Source organism: Colius striatus, chromosome 3, assembly GCF_028858725.1.
Source record: "Colius striatus isolate bColStr4 chromosome 3, bColStr4.1.hap1, whole genome shotgun sequence".
In the NCBI taxonomy this organism is placed as follows: Eukaryota; Metazoa; Chordata; class Aves; order Coliiformes; family Coliidae; genus Colius; species Colius striatus.
In genome coordinates, this window is record NC_084761.1 from 41,270,106 (window position 1) to 41,287,218 (window position 17,113).

At 39.0% G+C, this 17,113-nt stretch overlaps 1 protein-coding gene across 1 annotated transcript in view; it reads right to left on the minus strand.

The window, feature by feature from the left end:
* Positions 1-5,514: 5,514 nt before the first annotated feature.
* Positions 5,515-17,113, minus strand: part of LOC104561990 (transmembrane protease serine 11A-like) — a 43,008-nt gene continuing 31,409 nt past the window's right edge. Inside the window, exons 6-10 of the mRNA XM_061993545.1 lie at positions 11,910-11,948; positions 9,121-9,316; positions 8,060-8,319; positions 7,163-7,305; positions 5,515-5,676 (exon numbers count right to left, since the gene is read on the minus strand). Coding sequence (XP_061849529.1) covers positions 5,515-5,676; positions 7,163-7,305; positions 8,060-8,319; positions 9,121-9,316; positions 11,910-11,948 — 800 coding nt within the window. The remainder of the gene's footprint in view (positions 5,677-7,162; positions 7,306-8,059; positions 8,320-9,120; positions 9,317-11,909; positions 11,949-17,113) is intronic.

The following is a 17,113-nucleotide window of genomic DNA, read 5'->3' on the forward strand; positions in this document are numbered from 1 at the left end:
GGACTGAAAGAGGGGGGGCTAAAGGGAGGAGTACAGTTCTCGATGATGAATGCAATTTTTACCAGTAAAGGAATAGATATTTAAGGCTGGTATTTGCTTTCTAGCTTTTTTCACTTAATAAATAAAAATCGGGAAGGATAAGAATAAAATTACTTACATTATTTCAGTAATTTCAAGAAGCAATGCATGTACCTGATGAAAAGAATTAAAAGGAGTCCCAGCTATAAAAGATGAAAAAAAAGTAAAAGAGATTTTAAAAGGCAGAAAAAACCGTCAGCTTCAGTTTTACCACTTTGATAATTTTTGGTTCTGGCAATGATTTTTACCTTTAGTTTTGTGGGTTAAAAATTAACAAATCTTATTTTTAAGAAATTACCAATCAAATATGTTTTTAAAAAATACATATGTATATGGTACCTACCATCTTTCTGTTCTGATCATTGCAAGAATGATTATCTGATCATTGCAAGATACCAGCCACTTTGACGTGCAGTCATCTCACAGGAAACAGATTTTGCATAGTAATAGTGAATACCAACAAGCCTTTTGCCTAAACGGAGAAACAGGCAACATCCAGTTAATTCTCACCTAACAGTTTAGCGATTATTAAAGCAAGGACTATGCAAGGAAAGGCTGTAGGAACTGGGGCTGTTCAGTCTAGAAAAGAGGAGACTGAGGGGGTATCTTATTAATATTTACAAATATCTAAGTGGTGGTTGTCAGGAGGTTGGAGCATCCCTTTTTTCTATTATATCTAGCAACAGGACAAGGGGTAATGGGATGAAGCTGGAACACAAAAAGTTCCATTTAAATATAAGAAAAAACTATTTTGCTGTGAGGGTGAGGGAGCAGTGGCACAGGCTGCCCAGGGAGGTTGTGGAGTCTTCCTTGGACGTCTTCAAGACCCACCTGGACATGTTCCTATGCGACCTGATCTAGGTGAACCTGCTTCTGCAGGGGAGTTGAACTAGATGATCTCTAAAGGTCCCTTCCAACCCCTATCATTCTGTGATTCTATGACTAATAATGAGTTAAACAGTCAACCTGGTCATTCTAAGATAAATTGCCAAAGATTCTGTTTACCCTGGAAGCCAAAGAAACTGGTTCCCAAAAGCATAAATTAGTAGATGTACTCAGGATCCCCCTAGGTTGATGGTACCAGATCAATACTATATGTAGCATTTTCTCTTATTTTGCAAGACTGCAAAAGTGGAAATACCTGGAGCCATTTAATTTTTTTCCTCATAGCCTTCTTTTTTAAAAAAACATATAACCATAAAATCTTGGCAAATTTGGGTGAATATTTAATGTTAAAGGAAGTTGCAACTCCTCATTTATATCCTGTTAAAGTCAATTATAGCTTTTGAGGTTAGCAAAAGGTATGGAACAAGGCTGTCAGTTACTGCCTTGCTGAAGCAATGAGAGGTATGTGACTGTGGTCAAAACACAACTGCCTCTGAACATGAGCCTTCTCATGCCCAAAATCTCTATAACTTCCGTTTATGAGCACTACTATGGGTTTGTTCTCCAATCAGGTGTTGAATACAGCTTTAGAGTGAGTATTTTCAAAGGATGCTGAAGCTGGTATAGCTGTAAATCTCCTTTCCATCTGCTGGGAAAATCACAGACCCCTGCACTTTTTTTTTCGGGTTTTTTTTTTTTTGTCTTTTAATGTCTTGATTTCCAGGATTAATTTATGATCTTAATGGGGAGCCTAAAGTGGGGATTTGGAAGGGATGCATTTGTTTCCTTATTTAGTTAATAAGCAAATTAGCAGATAAGACTCTATGTAAATTTCTCCTTAAAAATGTGTTATTTGAAAGTACTAAGACCAACACAATTCAGTTTAGCATACAGGCCAGTGCAGAAATGATGATAAATCCACATCAACGTCTTTCAATGGGTTTCCAAACATCCTGCCATGAGGTATGGCTTGCCATTAGCTCTTGCAGGAGTGAGCTGCTGACCAACAAATCTTTGTCTCCTCTTTTTGCCACAACATGCAGCATAGGAGTTCTTTGCTAGCACTTTTTAAAGGACTTCAGCTTCTGAATGGGGTTTGACAAAGGATCCAGTCACCTAAGGCTACTCTAGCAAGTGATACCTTCCTAGAAACCATTTTAACAATGATGCTAATATCCTAATTCAGAAAACAAAGGCATAGAATTACTTTAGCTGGTTCCAACTGACATGTGTAGGAATGCATTTCCAAAAGCAAGAGATGGCTTTTCTATGCATGTGCATCTCTAACATAGGCTTGAGTTGCCAGATAAATATTCATTGGGTTAAAAAAATAATACCTTTTGGCTCTCATCTCTTCTAATTTGTTAACAGGAGCAGCAGATAAGGAATTAGAGTTTCTACATGCTTTACTTACATAAGGAATACCGGTGATGGATTGATGTCATTCAGACAGACCTCCTCATGTGATTAGGCTTTGTGCAATCAGCCTCTCATTTCTTTCCTACTTGTGCTCCAGGATGGAAATTAGCATTGGGCAAGCCTCAAACAATCCAATTTGAATAACCAGAAGTTTGGATCACTTTTCTTGATGCTTTAAATCTGCCTGGGAAATCTCAGGGGAACTGTATGTCAGCTGTGTAGACCTCCCTACAGACAATTTCCAGAAATTCCACATTACAAGGATAAGTTTTTCAAGAAGCAAAGTGGTGGAATTTCAGATGAAGCTTCAGATCCATTCTCAAATTTGCATGGTACTAGCTTCACTGAAACTCATCTTTGAGTGTTTTAGAAAAGCAGATGTCCCACCTTGCCTTTGCTGAAACATCTGTAAAGCTCCAACAGTTGTTAAAGACAAACAATTCCTAGGATGGGAAATGAACAGAGAGAGCTGCAGTTTTGGAATAGTCTTATATCAAAATAAAGAACATTAATCTACTTTGCATCATATATGATTTTTAGCTTGGTTATTATTAAGCAAAAAAAACCAAAAAAAAGGACAAAAAAGAAGTGATGTTTTTAAAATACATTTAATGCTGTGAAACATACCACCTTTATACCTTTTAAATCCTTGCTAAATCTTAACATCAACAATAATAAAAGGGTTTTTTAAATTATTTTCTGTAATCACACAATATTGTCTTCATTTTATTCTAGGGGGGAAAAAAAGTCTTAAATAAATAAAACACTGACATGGAGTATACGACAAACCCAGGCCAGACAGTTTGCTAAAAAACTTGTGAAAGTGCACCTGGCTGGCTCAGGACTCCCTGAGTAAGGTAGACATTCTCCCAGACATCTCTTGGCTGTTTGGCCTCTCACAAGAAAAACTGAAATAAAGGCTGCCTTTCTCATTTTAAAGGTATTCTATATATACAGACACGTCACTTGCAAGCGTGAGGTAGGAACCAGTTTATAGGGGTTGTATCTAATTTGAGCCTTGCCACTTTATGGTTGCCTCTCCCTTTGCTGGGCAAAAAGATAGATTTAAGTGCAAACCAAAGCCTTAGCTGCCTATGAACTACTGTGAAAGTAAACTACTGTTTTCTTTCAGTTGTAATTCATCAGCTTATCATAAAGAAGGACACTTGTCATGATTTTTACCTTCAAAGCACTAAGAGGCATAAAAAAAATAGATGCTTTTTTTATTTGTTTGTTTGTTTTCGAAAGGATGCCTTCGAAAAAAGGGAACCTGAGCACTGGAAGAAAACAGTGTTTCCAGGTGACCTAATCCAAAACTCCACTAAGTTTCTATTCTGTAACTGCACATGGCCCAGAGTAAATTCTTAGTAGAAAAATAGCAGCAACTCAAAAGTGCATAAATTACAAACTTCATCATCATAAATTAAGGAAAAGCATTTGCTGCATATAACTATCCTTCTAACTGTCCCAAGATCCTTTTCAATTTATAATGGACAACAAAAACAAAAATAAAGATGCTTCAAAACCAAAATTAATCTAAAATCTTCAACAGACTTCTTTCTGAGATAAGGCATCTTCTCTTTTACTGAAATTCAAAAGATATATAGAAAGACTAGAAGGAGCCTAATAATAAGACAATCCCCTCCTCCAACACTGAGGCTTGTACATAGGCTTTTCCATCTATACAAAGGCTTGTAATTCAGGGTGTGAGTTTTCAAGAAATGCTGAGCATCTCATTCCCAAGGGATGCTGGTTATTGGAGAACTTGCACCGTCGGAAGGCTGAGGAGAGACCCAGTCCTGCGCAGAAGGGGTGGCAGGATGCTTCAGAGAAATTTCCAGCTGTAGTAGGCTCAGCTGTGGTCCTTTTAGCTTCTTTCATATCTCATATAGACTTCTGTGAGTCCTGCATTCACAGCCTAAGGAGTTCGGTGGCCATTCAAAACTGCAGGAGACAGTACTGGAGTGACAATTTGGATCCTAATTTAGGAGGCCTGGGCTCTAGGAGGCAGTAATAGTCATGTCACTGGACTCCCTTCCACCAGTAATCCATGAGATGTCGTGCACTGAGGTAGGCAAAGGGCTTAATCGGTCTGTAATGATTGCACTTTGAAGTTCTTATCAAGACTGTTCTTTAAGGTGAAATTTCTCTTTAGCCTCATAAGACAGGACCATTTTCATTCATGGCAGAGATGAATCCGTCAGTGAATCAAGACAGCATTACTAATTGCTTTCTTGCAGTGAGATGTTTTCCACTGGCTGGCCATGCCCTTGGAAAAGCACACTGTTTCTTGAACAAAAAAGTTTGTTTTGGAAAATATACTTCCTCTAGCACAAATTTAAATGCTATATTTCCTTCCAGGGAGGTTGTTCATGGGGACACACACATTGCAAACAAATTTGGGTAGAGCTTATGTTTCTGCATCTGAAGCATATTGTGAGTTGAACAGAGTAGACCCAGAAGGCAGCTGGTACAGAAGTAGCAGCACAGTATTGTGATAAAGTGCTTCCACACTAGCACTTTCAAGTAACTTGAGCTTCACAGAATCCAGAAAAAAAAATATAACAACGTGCTTCTAAAGAGGAACATCAAGCTTTTCTCTTCCAACTTACTGCAATACTCTTTATCCTTATTTAGGACCTAACCTCAGTCCTAGCTGATCCACTGTAAGCTCTAAAGGTCATCGAGCAGGGTGAAGGTCCATGTCTGTGCAGATGATAGTCTCTACCAAGAAGTAATCAAGGGTTCTCTTTGCTAGAAACACAGCTGTGACAGCATTTGTTTCACCAGAGGAAGAAGGTTCAGGTTTAGATCTCAGCCATGGATGAAAAGAAATATTTTCGTGAAAATGTTTGTATTTATAAAGCAGGTAAATTGATAGCTTTTAAATGTTAGTTTAATGACATCCATTTTTAATTTTTAGTAAGTCAGAATGTTGCAAGGCTCAAAGATGAGGCAGGCAATCTCATATGTTTAGCATAAATTCACAGGGGGTTAGGATCTCTGGGCAAAGGTTGCATCAATCAAAACTACATAGTAATATATGTACTAAAAAAAAATAACCTTTCAGAATGACAGACAAATATGAGTTACACATAGTCTATGTAATTACATCCATTTTTCATTTTGTAATTAGATGCCAGTTTTTGAGGCAATCCAGTCACGGAAATAAGTCACTCTTGTGTAAACTCCAGGTTTATTTGGTTTGGCACAGTCATCTCCCCAGCTCACTATTCCCACGAGGTACCACATCAGTCTAGAGTCTGGAGTAACCAGTGGTCCCCCAGAGTCCCCCTAGAGAAAGAGAAGGGGAAAAAAGAGGTTTAATTGATCAGAAGGGAAAATATAATTCTCTCCATAGAGAGGGGCCTGCATCCAATAAGAGAAGAAAACAAGCAGTATTTCAAGAGGTGTGATTTGGGCAGATCCAGACTCTTTCTGAAACTTAAGTATGAAGTTTGTGGCATTTTCCTGTTTGCCATGGAGCCTCCTGACTTCTCCCTGTGGCTTTATAGTAAAAAAAAAAAAAAAAGGCGCAACTTGTTTCTTGCTTTGTGAAACACTGCTTCCCACCTGCCTTGTCTTCCTTCTTGTACAAAGTAGGGAAACACAAATATATCCAGCAATCTAAGCCAACAGGAACTTTTTTTTTTTTAACAGTAATCACTTTTCTTTCAATAAATTCTTTTAGTCACTTGTAGCGATAACATTTCAGAAAGGATTTGATCAGGAACTTGGTCTTCTAATTAGACAATATCTCCTTAAGACGTTAGCTACTTCAAAAGGCCAAATTCAGATACTCTTAATAGCATGACAAGGTAACGATAGTCAAATGGGAAACCTTACAGGCTGAAAGGCAATCCTCACAGAGCAGACCAAATTCCTTATCTTCCACCAAAATGCTTTACTGAAGTAAACAGCAGTTGCACAGCAGTTCAGGTCCCTTCAATGCTGAGCCAAACAGGAACAGAGGAATTGAACCTCTCAGGCCTACTCTGCAGCAAATTTTGCTATGGGCATAAATCTGTTGGAGTGGGATTCTGGAAAGGGTCTGTTTGGATCCAGCACTTAGAAGTACATTCTTTGTAAATAACGTAAATACAAATTACCTTTTAAAAAGATATCGTTACTGAAATATTTTTGTTTGAACATATGCATTTCCTTCCTACCTTTGCAAATGTGTACCACCCATGTATCCTTACCATTCTATCTACACTTAGCTTCCTTGTAGTTTTCCTTCCACTTTCCTTCCAAGTCTGTTATCAGAGAACATCTCATATTAGAACTGTCATGAGATTATGCTGTCCGGAATTTAATTTCAGTGACTGATGGTGCATTTTTGCTGGCAACTCAACTATTACATTCTTAAACTTCTTTCCCAACTGTACAGGTGTCTGTTCTTATCTACCTGAGACATTTAATTCTTAGCTCATATTTAGTATTTCAGCATTTTGTATTTAGCAAAATGTTAGTTAGGTTTCGTACACAAGAAGTTATGACAAGCAAATGGGCTTGTAGAAGATATTCTGAACTACAGAATAATAATTTTATTTCATGCTATGAAAGGTTTGCATTCTGAATATTATACTAATTTAGCTCTCTTAGCATTTATTTTGTGTGTTAAATGATGTATGGTAAATGCTATTTCGTTTTTAAACAACTTAATTCCTGTTTAACTGGAGCCTACTTAAAGGACTAATACATTGTTAGTTAACAGGTTAACCAGATACTAGAGTCAGCATTAAAATAGTTTTTCTTTCTAATTTTCAGCTACAGTTACCTGACAAGCATCTACTCCTCCTTCCAAGTATCCAGCACACAACATCCTAGGTGTTATGTCCCCATCATACACTTCTTTTCTGTTGCAAGTATTTGAGTCAATAAGTTTCACTGTTGCTTCCTGAAGAGCATTTGGAGTTGGACCTGAAGAAAAATATAGTTTGTGTATTTAACAGAATTACCTTGCAGTAATTAAGACACAGAAATTTGTTCTCTTATAGAGGATCGGCATGACTTGGCTTAATGCAGAGGTTTTGCTTGTTGATCTGCCTAGGTTAGGCCCTTACAGAAAATGTACCTGCTCATAGTCTCACCTGGGAACTATACTGTTAAGACAGAAGTAACGACTGCATGATACATAGTGCCTTAAGTCTAGAACCATGTATTTTATACATATTCCATATGATACTATGAAACACAAATTACCTAGCAAATTGGTCAAATGATACAAAATGAAAACATCTTGGTTCCATTGCTAGATCTGCTCTTAAGAGTGGCCTGATAAGAGAACAAGCTTGGGTAAATCACCATCTGAAAGCCCTCAAAGTTATCTGTAGCTTCTGGCTAAGGCTGGGAGAATATTTTTTTAGGTGCCATATAAACACATGCATAGCTGGACTACCTGTCTTAAGAATTTACAAGAAAAGGAAATGCTGGAAAAAGAGATCAGTCTTCTTATTTTCTGCTTCAGTGAATTGTAGCTCTGTCTTTGTCCAGTCTAATTTGAGAACAAGAATGAGAATTTTAGAACTGCTGCTCACCATTAAACAAACCTATTGCTTACAGACAAAGCATTAGCTTGCTGCCATACACCATATGGCTACAGAAGTGGTGTCAGTCCAGTAGTAGATCAGAGACACTGATAACATACAGGCCACCTGGTAGACTCAGGACTCACCGTCATTGGTAAGTGCTCCCCAGCCTGTGATGACAGCATAAATATTGTATGGAAAAGTCTGAGCTGGGTCAGGCAGGCAAACACGGTGTATGTTTCTTGTGAACTCAACTCGCTGAGAGAGCTGCACAAGAGCAATGTCATAATCGTGTTCTGGGTAGTGGTACTCTTCATGAATAATTATAGTCTTGACAGACCGTTTCAAGCTTGGTGGCTTCAAAAGAGCTCCAAAAGTAGCAGTCCACTTGTGAGGGTGAGTCATGCTGAAAAAGGTAAGAGCGTTGTAAGTATTTAGATATAAATAGAAGCGTTAGAGAATTTAAACTTGGTGCACACCTTTGTTGCAAAGCTCCTTCAGGCCAGCACCCTACTAGGTTCTTAAGGCACCCATCACTTCCCTTACCACTGTCTCCCACATAATTGTGGGCATTCCCTTCTCAACCATGGTCTCATCATACTGCTCCCCTGCTCCTTCCTCCTGATCTAGCTGTTGTGTAGACACAGGATATAATCAATCAAATAAAAAAGGTCTCCTACTAGAAAACTCTTCATCTCTATTTGCATCTCTTTTTGCATGTTAGTAATCTGTTCAATCGGCTGTTCTGTTTTACATGCCTTGCAGCTTCACAGTTGTCATGGTTGAAACAAAAAGTGCTGAGTGCATGGCTGAATGGAGAGGTATGAATATGAAATTAACTTCTGGTAGCATCCAGCAGCGGTGGCAGTCTAGTTGTAACACAGAGGAGCACCTTTAAAACATTTGGTGCAACAGGAAAAAATACTCTGCAATTTCAATCACATTACCTTTTCTGTGCTTCTTTGCTCAATATGCCAAAAGACTATTGATTTCCACTCATACAGTTGGCAATTGAGCTCCAAAGAGTCAGTCTTTAATTTCTCATTGAAACATTCAAGTGTTTGGTCTGCTTAACCCTGACTTTTCTCCTCCAAGGCATAAGATTGTTCCCCTGGAAAAAGGAGTGTGGTGCAAATCTGAAAAACAACACAACTGGATACAAATGGAGCACATGCTGCTTCAAATTCTCTCAAAGATGGGAACTTACTCTCTGAAGCAGTGGGCTGCTGATACGAGCCACGTATTGCTGATCAGTGTTGCACCGCAGCGATGGATGTTGTTGTACTGCAAACTAGCTTGCCATGGCCAGTCTCCGGTCTCTGCAGAAGACAATCCACCGACTATTCGTAATGATGTTGCTTTTGCCATTGACTTGACTGACCTATTCTGCCGTAACCCACAGACTGTTAAAAAGGAGAAAGTGTGTATTAGCTTTTCTTCTGTTTAGCAAATATGCCTGCTAATGGCCATGGAAAACACATGTAAAATTATGTACCGCCTAGGTTCTCTAACAGTATTAACATCAACATGAAAATATACCTTCCACTAGCCCCCAAAACAGAGATCTTCATGCACAATTCATCCTATTAGAAGCTTGAATGAACAACTGACTCATGGAAAGCCATGGTGGTCAGCCATTCAGGCTCACCTGCACAAGCAGCCCAAACCAGGAATTGGAACCTTCACCACACACCCAGGACTATTCCTAATTACAGGGCTTGCCAGCTTTAATGTCCAGGCAATTTGTCATTAGGATAAAACACAAATGAGGCAAATCTAAGACAGGAATTATCTGAGCCGTGGGGTTTTTCCATGCATGCACACAGATCACATCAGCAAGATGTCACCTGGAAACAGGCAACTGCATGTTATGCAGATAGCAGTCTGCAAGTGGACCGGGAGAGGCACTTCAGACAAGGAGCATTACACTAATCCAAGCCAGAGATGACAAAGGCATGGATACCTCCAGCACGGTGGGCATCCATGACAAAACGTATTACCCTCCAAACACAGAGAGAAATTAAAATATCTGTGGTTTCAGCCACTAAACTCCGGATATTCTGGAGCAGCTGAAGGTCCTCTGTAGCTTTAGAAACTTCCTCAATGGACAGAGCTGCTTCAGCTGTCTTCTCCCATCCAAACAGCATCAAATCCATCTTACCTGTACCAAGACCCACTAGCCTTCATCCAGGGCCCAAATTTCAGCTAGTCATTAGGAAAGCAGACAGACAGGACTATCCCAATCCATTGAAAAAGAGACAGGACTAAGAATTATTTGCATAGTGACAACACAATCCAAACCATTGCTCTGCCTGTCTCCCGCAGACAGTGACCCAAAGGAGGACAAAGCAGAAATCATTGGTATGTCACTGAAGAGCTGCCAACTCCAGAGCCCTTGAAGTCTTCAGAAGTGAAACACTGGAGCCACACAAGACTGTAACCTCTGCCCCTTCCTGCTAGGATCTGCACAAGGTTATATGTTAACAGTACCTCATAATCAAAAGCAGTAGTAGCTCGAAAACTAGTCATAACATTGGGGGGGGGCTGGAAGTGCAATGTCGAGAAGTTCATATGGTCAATGTACAGTCTGCTCTGTTTGAGATTTAAAACCACCATGAAGGAAAATGGTGAAATCTAAATCTACTTGTCCAAAACTTTCCCTCTGAAAGAAAAACTGGACAGTATACTGTAACTGACAAGATTGTCTGCACTAGCATGTTTCTCTCCAGAAAGCTATTGGTAATCCTCAATTACCAGTCCTTAAAACTGCACAATCCTACCAACCACCTAAGCAGCCAGTGTTCACAGCACAGGGAAAAACTCACAGTTCCATTAGTGCCCCAGAATACTAACACAAAAAAAGATTAAAATGTGATGTTCATATGTAAATCTCATCAACTTAATGTGTGTATAGGAAAATAACAGGAAGCAAGGTGGAGATTATTATGCTATATCACCCAAGACAAGCACGAATGAAACAGTTGCTGCCCCAATATGCAGTTTTAATACTTTACATCAAGGAGACAGAGGACAGAGGACGGGGTGTCTGCCCTGTGTAGGCAGCATTAGATTTGACATAGTATTCACTTTAAGAACAGGTTTTAATCAATTTATAAATGATGTTGCTTCTAACAAAGATCTGCACAAATGTAAAATGCATTCAAATCTGTGATAAGGACTCTCCTGCCTTTAGCCCATTCTAGTACACCTTTTAGCTTGCTTCTCTGCCTGACATCAAAGTCCAAGTAAACTAGTCCAAGCGATTAAGTTTCTTTATTTATTGGAAGTCTTCCTCACTCACTTGATTTTATGAAGTACACCCAAGAGTCATCTGAAACGTTGTAGCTTTCACATAGGAACATGGCTTAGTCCCTGCATGTCCACATATAGAACTAAGCAAACACAGTGTAAAAGCTCTCACTGGTACCAACAGCAACTGGATCAGGTTAGTAAACAGACAAGTGTCCTGAACATCTCCTAAGTGACAGGGTTTAGATTTAAGATGCACCCTCCACCTTCCACACCAGCACTGTTGGAGACAGAAGCATGTCATAGGCACTAATGCAGCAGGACCTGCATGTCTTCCCTCTACTCAGCACTGGGGATTTCTATTGAGCCCCCAGCACTTCCTCTTTTCTCATCATTTACCCTTTTCTCCCAGAACAGATGATAATTTTTTAACAGAAGGAACAGCTCACCTCAAAAACAACCCAAATCAAACAAAACTGACCAGGGAACTCAGCAGTGGCTGCAGACTTTTTCTAGAAGGGCTTTTTACCCCATCACCCATATTTTTAAGACAATCTTCCTAAGTATCCCAGAAGACACTAGTAAAAAGGACTTCTTCATAACCGAGCAAGATTTCTAAATGCACAGCTCATCTGTGTGAATTACAAGGTCACATTCATTAGAGAGAAGGATGAGAAAAGGCCTTCAAGGGCCAGGAAGAGTGCTTAGAGACTATTAATGGTAATTGGCTTAAAAAGTCTCACTTACTGTCATTGAAGAGGGCTTCAGCTCTTCTGGTCTCCATATCTGAAACAAAAAAACAGTCAGGGTAAGGCTAGGACAGCACAGACAAGGCATCCCACCTGCACAGTCATCCCACTTGACAGCTATTTGAGTACAGAGCACTGCAGGAGGTGCGGCTGCTGAAGAAACCAGTGTAGCTCATATGGGGTCACATTCTTACACTAGTTATTACATTCCTCTCTACATTTCTCAGTTCCCCAGCCAGCCTGTGAGGACCAGGCACAGGTTGTCCCCCATTCTCCTGAACCCTGATGTTTCTGAAGCGGAGTGAAGACAAGTCCTGTATTGTTCAATATCCACAATTTTCTTGGGAGTAAAATTTTATAGTGGAAAGTTTTGAAATTCCTTTTTTTTGGTAAAAAGTTAACTGGTTGCATTTTACACCAGAGTAAGGACCAGAGGAGATCTGGTACTCACTCTGTACCTTCTTTGAGATCAGAATGCACTGACTTCACTGTACCAATGGCAGCTTACAACAGCAGTGGTTCATTCTCCTTTCTCCCATCTTATTGAGGAACAGAGTGCCTGTTACACTATTAATATTAAAAGAATTAGTTAATAGCAATTTATTGTATGGCACAAAAGGTTGTAGCAATACATTCACTCCTTTAATATGCCTGTTGTATATTTCTGAACGATACAATATGCTTATGCTGACAATAACAAGCTTAAGTTCAAGCCATAAACATATTGCCCTTTTTCCAGAATGCTATTTTCACTAGAGCTACCATTTTAGTTGCCAGTAGTCAAAACATATTTAAAAGCTAAAAAATCTTTTTTTTAAAAAAAATCACATTTTCAGTACAGTTTTTAAGCTATATAGTGATTCTTGTACAGCATCCATAACTCTACATTTTGCTGCTTGCTGGACAGCCTTTCTCAGCAGTCTCCTGTCTTTATCCACTTATTTAATCTCTCTTTTCTCTTTGCAGCTACACAGAATAATATATGTCCTGATTTTGGCTGAGATAGAGTTAATTTTCTTCCTAGTAGGTGGATCACTGCTTGGGTCAGTCTCTAGTGAGCAATTGTATTGTGTATCACTAGTCTTGTTTTGGGTTTTTAGTTCTGTCTCTTTTTGTTGTACTATTTTTCATTAGAATTATTAATATTATATATTTTGTTATTGTTGTTAACATATTTTTTGTTTCATTTTAGTTATTAAACTGGTTTTTTTACTTTTTTTTTTCTCTGATTATCCTCCCTGTCCCACTGGGAGGGAGAGGAGGGAGTGTGTGGCTGTGTGATGTTTACTTGCTGGCTAAGGTTAAACCAAGACCATATGCTATTTTTGATCCAAACCAATACCAAACCAGGTGGAGTTGCTTTTGAATGCAAAGAGCTATGGCTCATCCTTGTCACCTATTGTGCTTTGTATCACTTATGTTTTGCTTGTGGGCTTGAAGCTCCTCCAGGTATGCGGTGTGAATTGCATGTTTGCAATCCACCATTGCTAGACATGCACTCATTCACTTCTTAATATGACATTGAGCAGATTGTGATAGAAAAAGGAAACAAATAGAACTCCAGAGCATGTACAGCTTGACAATGTGGAATGTTGCAGAGCAAAGGCTACTATTTGTGCATAAAGATGCTGCTTTATTTTGTAAGAATGGGAATTATAGTTGTAAGAATGAGTTATAGTTGCACATTTATATACCAACACAGTCTTACGAACTCTAAAAAGGAACTGTTCCCATAATAAAGCTACATAAGTTTTACTCGTGGGCAAGCAACAACTTGTGAGATTGCTTTCAGTAAAATTGTTCACTGGTACTTTCTCAGTTCCTATGAAAGGAAGAGTAAGACCCTAAAGAACACATAGTTCTGTATTTCACAAGTATTGGTTGTATTCCATGAATTTCTGTGGACAATGCAGTTGGTTTTTGCCAAGGTCTCTTACATCAAAATACAGTAGTACCAGACAGTAAAAGCTAGGCCAGTAGAGGGATTCAGCAGTGGTGTGAACATTTGGGAGCAGGGGGCGTGGGGAAGCATGCTGAACTGTGCTAAGGATTTGTCTGCTTCACCTGTATATTTATATTGGCAAGAAATGCTTTGAAAAATCTGTCCCTACTTGTGTATTTCAACTACTATAAGCATCCAGTGTTTTCCTAGAAATTCATACAGCCTTCAGAGCTAGCTTATCATTTGAGTTATACTAATGTTTTTTGATGGTAATTGGTAAGAAACTAACAAATGTAATCAACAATGAAAGAACACATTTGCCTTCAAGTCCAATACTGATAATGATGTTTTTTTAGCTCCTCTCTGGGTGGAGAGACATTTACCTCATCATGGCTAATTATAAAGCCTGCAGTCAATTATTAACACTTAGATTATGTTGCAAAGCTCATCAGGAAGACAAAAGGAGCAACCAGCTTGTTCAAGCACAGTGCCGGAAACAATTCAGTTGGCATGTTCTCACTGCACTGAGTTTTGCTGTGAGTCATGCAGCTATTCTGCAAGGCACCTATCTATGTCTCTATTTGCCTTTTTATGAGGCACCTAGAAAAAAATATGTACCTCACATGGGCAAAATTTTACCCATTGCTTCCAGTTGGACCAACTTGTACGCAATTGGAGAAATGTGTCTTACACATACACATAAAGAGTATGTCTGCACAGCTTTGAATTTTATCACGTTTTATAACGTACCATGACTATTCAGCCAAATACTCTCTCACCCACCCTCCACTGAAGGAGAAAGGCCTGTGATATCTGCTAATAAATTCCATGTTGTATTCATCAGCTTTGCTTTACAGATTTGCAAGACATGGTGCCCTGTCTGTGTGTCTTACACTGGGAGCTGGAACATAAATACTAAGGAAAACATCACAGCAGTGCAGAAAAACTCAAAGTAAAGGGAGCTTTTCAGAGGCAAAATCAGTTTTGTCTGGCAACAGACCTGGGAACACATTGTGCAGATCAGAATGGGTGAAATTAATATACACAATACCAAGACTCAAAATCAAGAATTCAAACGAGAGCGCACATATGTGTTTGGAAATCTGAGCTGACATTATTTTCAGACAAGCTGAGCTCACAGTAGTTCCCATCAAAAGCAGAAAGTGCTGTGGACTACAGGACACTGCTGAAAATCAAGCTGCTTACTGGCTTACATCATTAGGAGCTTGCCTTTTTATGTTACAAGCCTGACTTTTTGGCCTGCTGAACAGCATAACTATTGGCATTGTGCCAGCCAATATGTTGCAAGCCCTGCCTTGAAACCATCATTTGTAAGGCATGAGAGACAATTTCGCTGCCCTGCTCATTTACAAGTCGCCCTAGTTGTTTGCACCACCAAGAAAAAGCATCAATTAGTAACAATTAAAGTGTCATATCTTCTCCCAACCACATACAGCTGCAAAAATAGTTGTTTGTGCCACATTTAGGAAAACAGTGTTCAGGCTTACACTGTAAACAAGAACAAGTTCAACTTGAACATGCATTGCCTACCCGTAAAATGGAACTTGCCATTATATTAAAGCTTGCCTAACTTAGAAGAGAAACTATAGTAATCTGAAATGTGGCTTAGGGATTCTATCTTTCAGAGAGCTTTTTTCTCCAACTGGACAGTTCTTAATACAGTTATTTTTCATATTTAATATACAAGATAATCTTAAAACACACTTAAATTAATGGTCTTAAGTTCCAACTAATGAGAATGGTGACTTGCAGTTACTATTGAAGATTAATACTTAATTTAAATATTTAATAGTGCTTAATAAACAATTTCTTTCTCAGTAAGTAACTTCTTTTTACTCCTCAACATATGTGTTTGAGCAAACATGGAAAGAAAAGGGGAGAAAGGAACAGCAGGAAAGCATCTTTATTTTTGTAATTCTTTATATGCAATAGCTAGTTAAGGCCAGGATTTCCAAGAGAGTTCAGTGCCCAAAGCCTGTGGATCTATTTGGCAATCATCTAAATGTTTGCAGGTTCATGGATAGCTCCAGAGTGAATGTGACCATTTATCTCTGAGGGATTCAAAGGTTTTTACAGAACAAAAAGAAAATATGCTCACTTTGCCAAGTAGTTAAAATAACATGTGTCACTGTATCAGAAGAAGTAATTATAGAATCATAGAATTACAGAATGGTAGGAGTTGGAAGGGACCTCTAGAGAGCATCTAGTCCAACCCCCTGCTAAAGCAGGTCCACCTAGATCAGGTTGCCCAGGAACGCATCCAGACAGGTTTTGAAAACCTCCAGAGAAGGAGATTCCACAACCTCCGTGTTGAATTCACTGTCTCATTTCATTTTATCTTTAGAGATCAGTTTTCACAGTAAAAGGAAGAGACAGACCTCTCAGTGACATAAATGGACCACACATTACATTTAAGTAGTTCAAGCAAATGCATAGTTAGGGGATATTATACATTTTCAGTGTGGAAAGGACAGAGATGGCTGCAAAATTGAAGATGAGAAAACTGTTTTAAAACTCCAATATGGCTTTACTCAATTACAAAATTTTTCACAGATGTTGATTCCCACTAGAAATTTGATTTTCTTTACAGGTCTGCACCTGTGATTTTGTACATGTCATAATGTGACTGCTAGCTTCAAAGACAAACCATGTGTCTCAGTTTTTGTTATATGAAGTTCCCGCATCTTGATTGTGTAAGTTTTTTTTTCACAGAGAGGGCAAGGTAGAAATTATCTTAAATGGGATATGAAGGGAGGCAAGGATTGTAAATGTTTGAAAAAATAAGAAAAAGTACATGCTTCAGTGCTAATAACACATTCTTGGGCATGCATTGGAAGCACAGCTTTGGGAAACACATTAGGGAGCAGAGGAAGCATTTTCCCCACTGTCCTTTGTCACATTTTAGTAACTTCCTCAAAAAGAGAGAGAAATGCAAAATTCTCAGCTGCATCAGAAACAACAGGGCTCACCTAATTCAGTATTATTTAGGGTGACAACAGTTCATGTAGGCCAAAAAAAAAAAAAAAAAGGCCAGGGGGGATCTCTGGCAAGATTCAGAAGGTCACCAACCTTGGCAGCTGAGAGGGTTGTCAAAGACTGTATCTGTCCTGCAGTGCAGACAGAAGAGGAGATAGTAGCTCTACTCTCATACTCTTTAGTTCAGTTAAAGACCATGAAGGCCTGAGGTACTAGGGTGAAATGGGAATGAAAGTCATGAACAGCAGATTCAGTCATTTTCC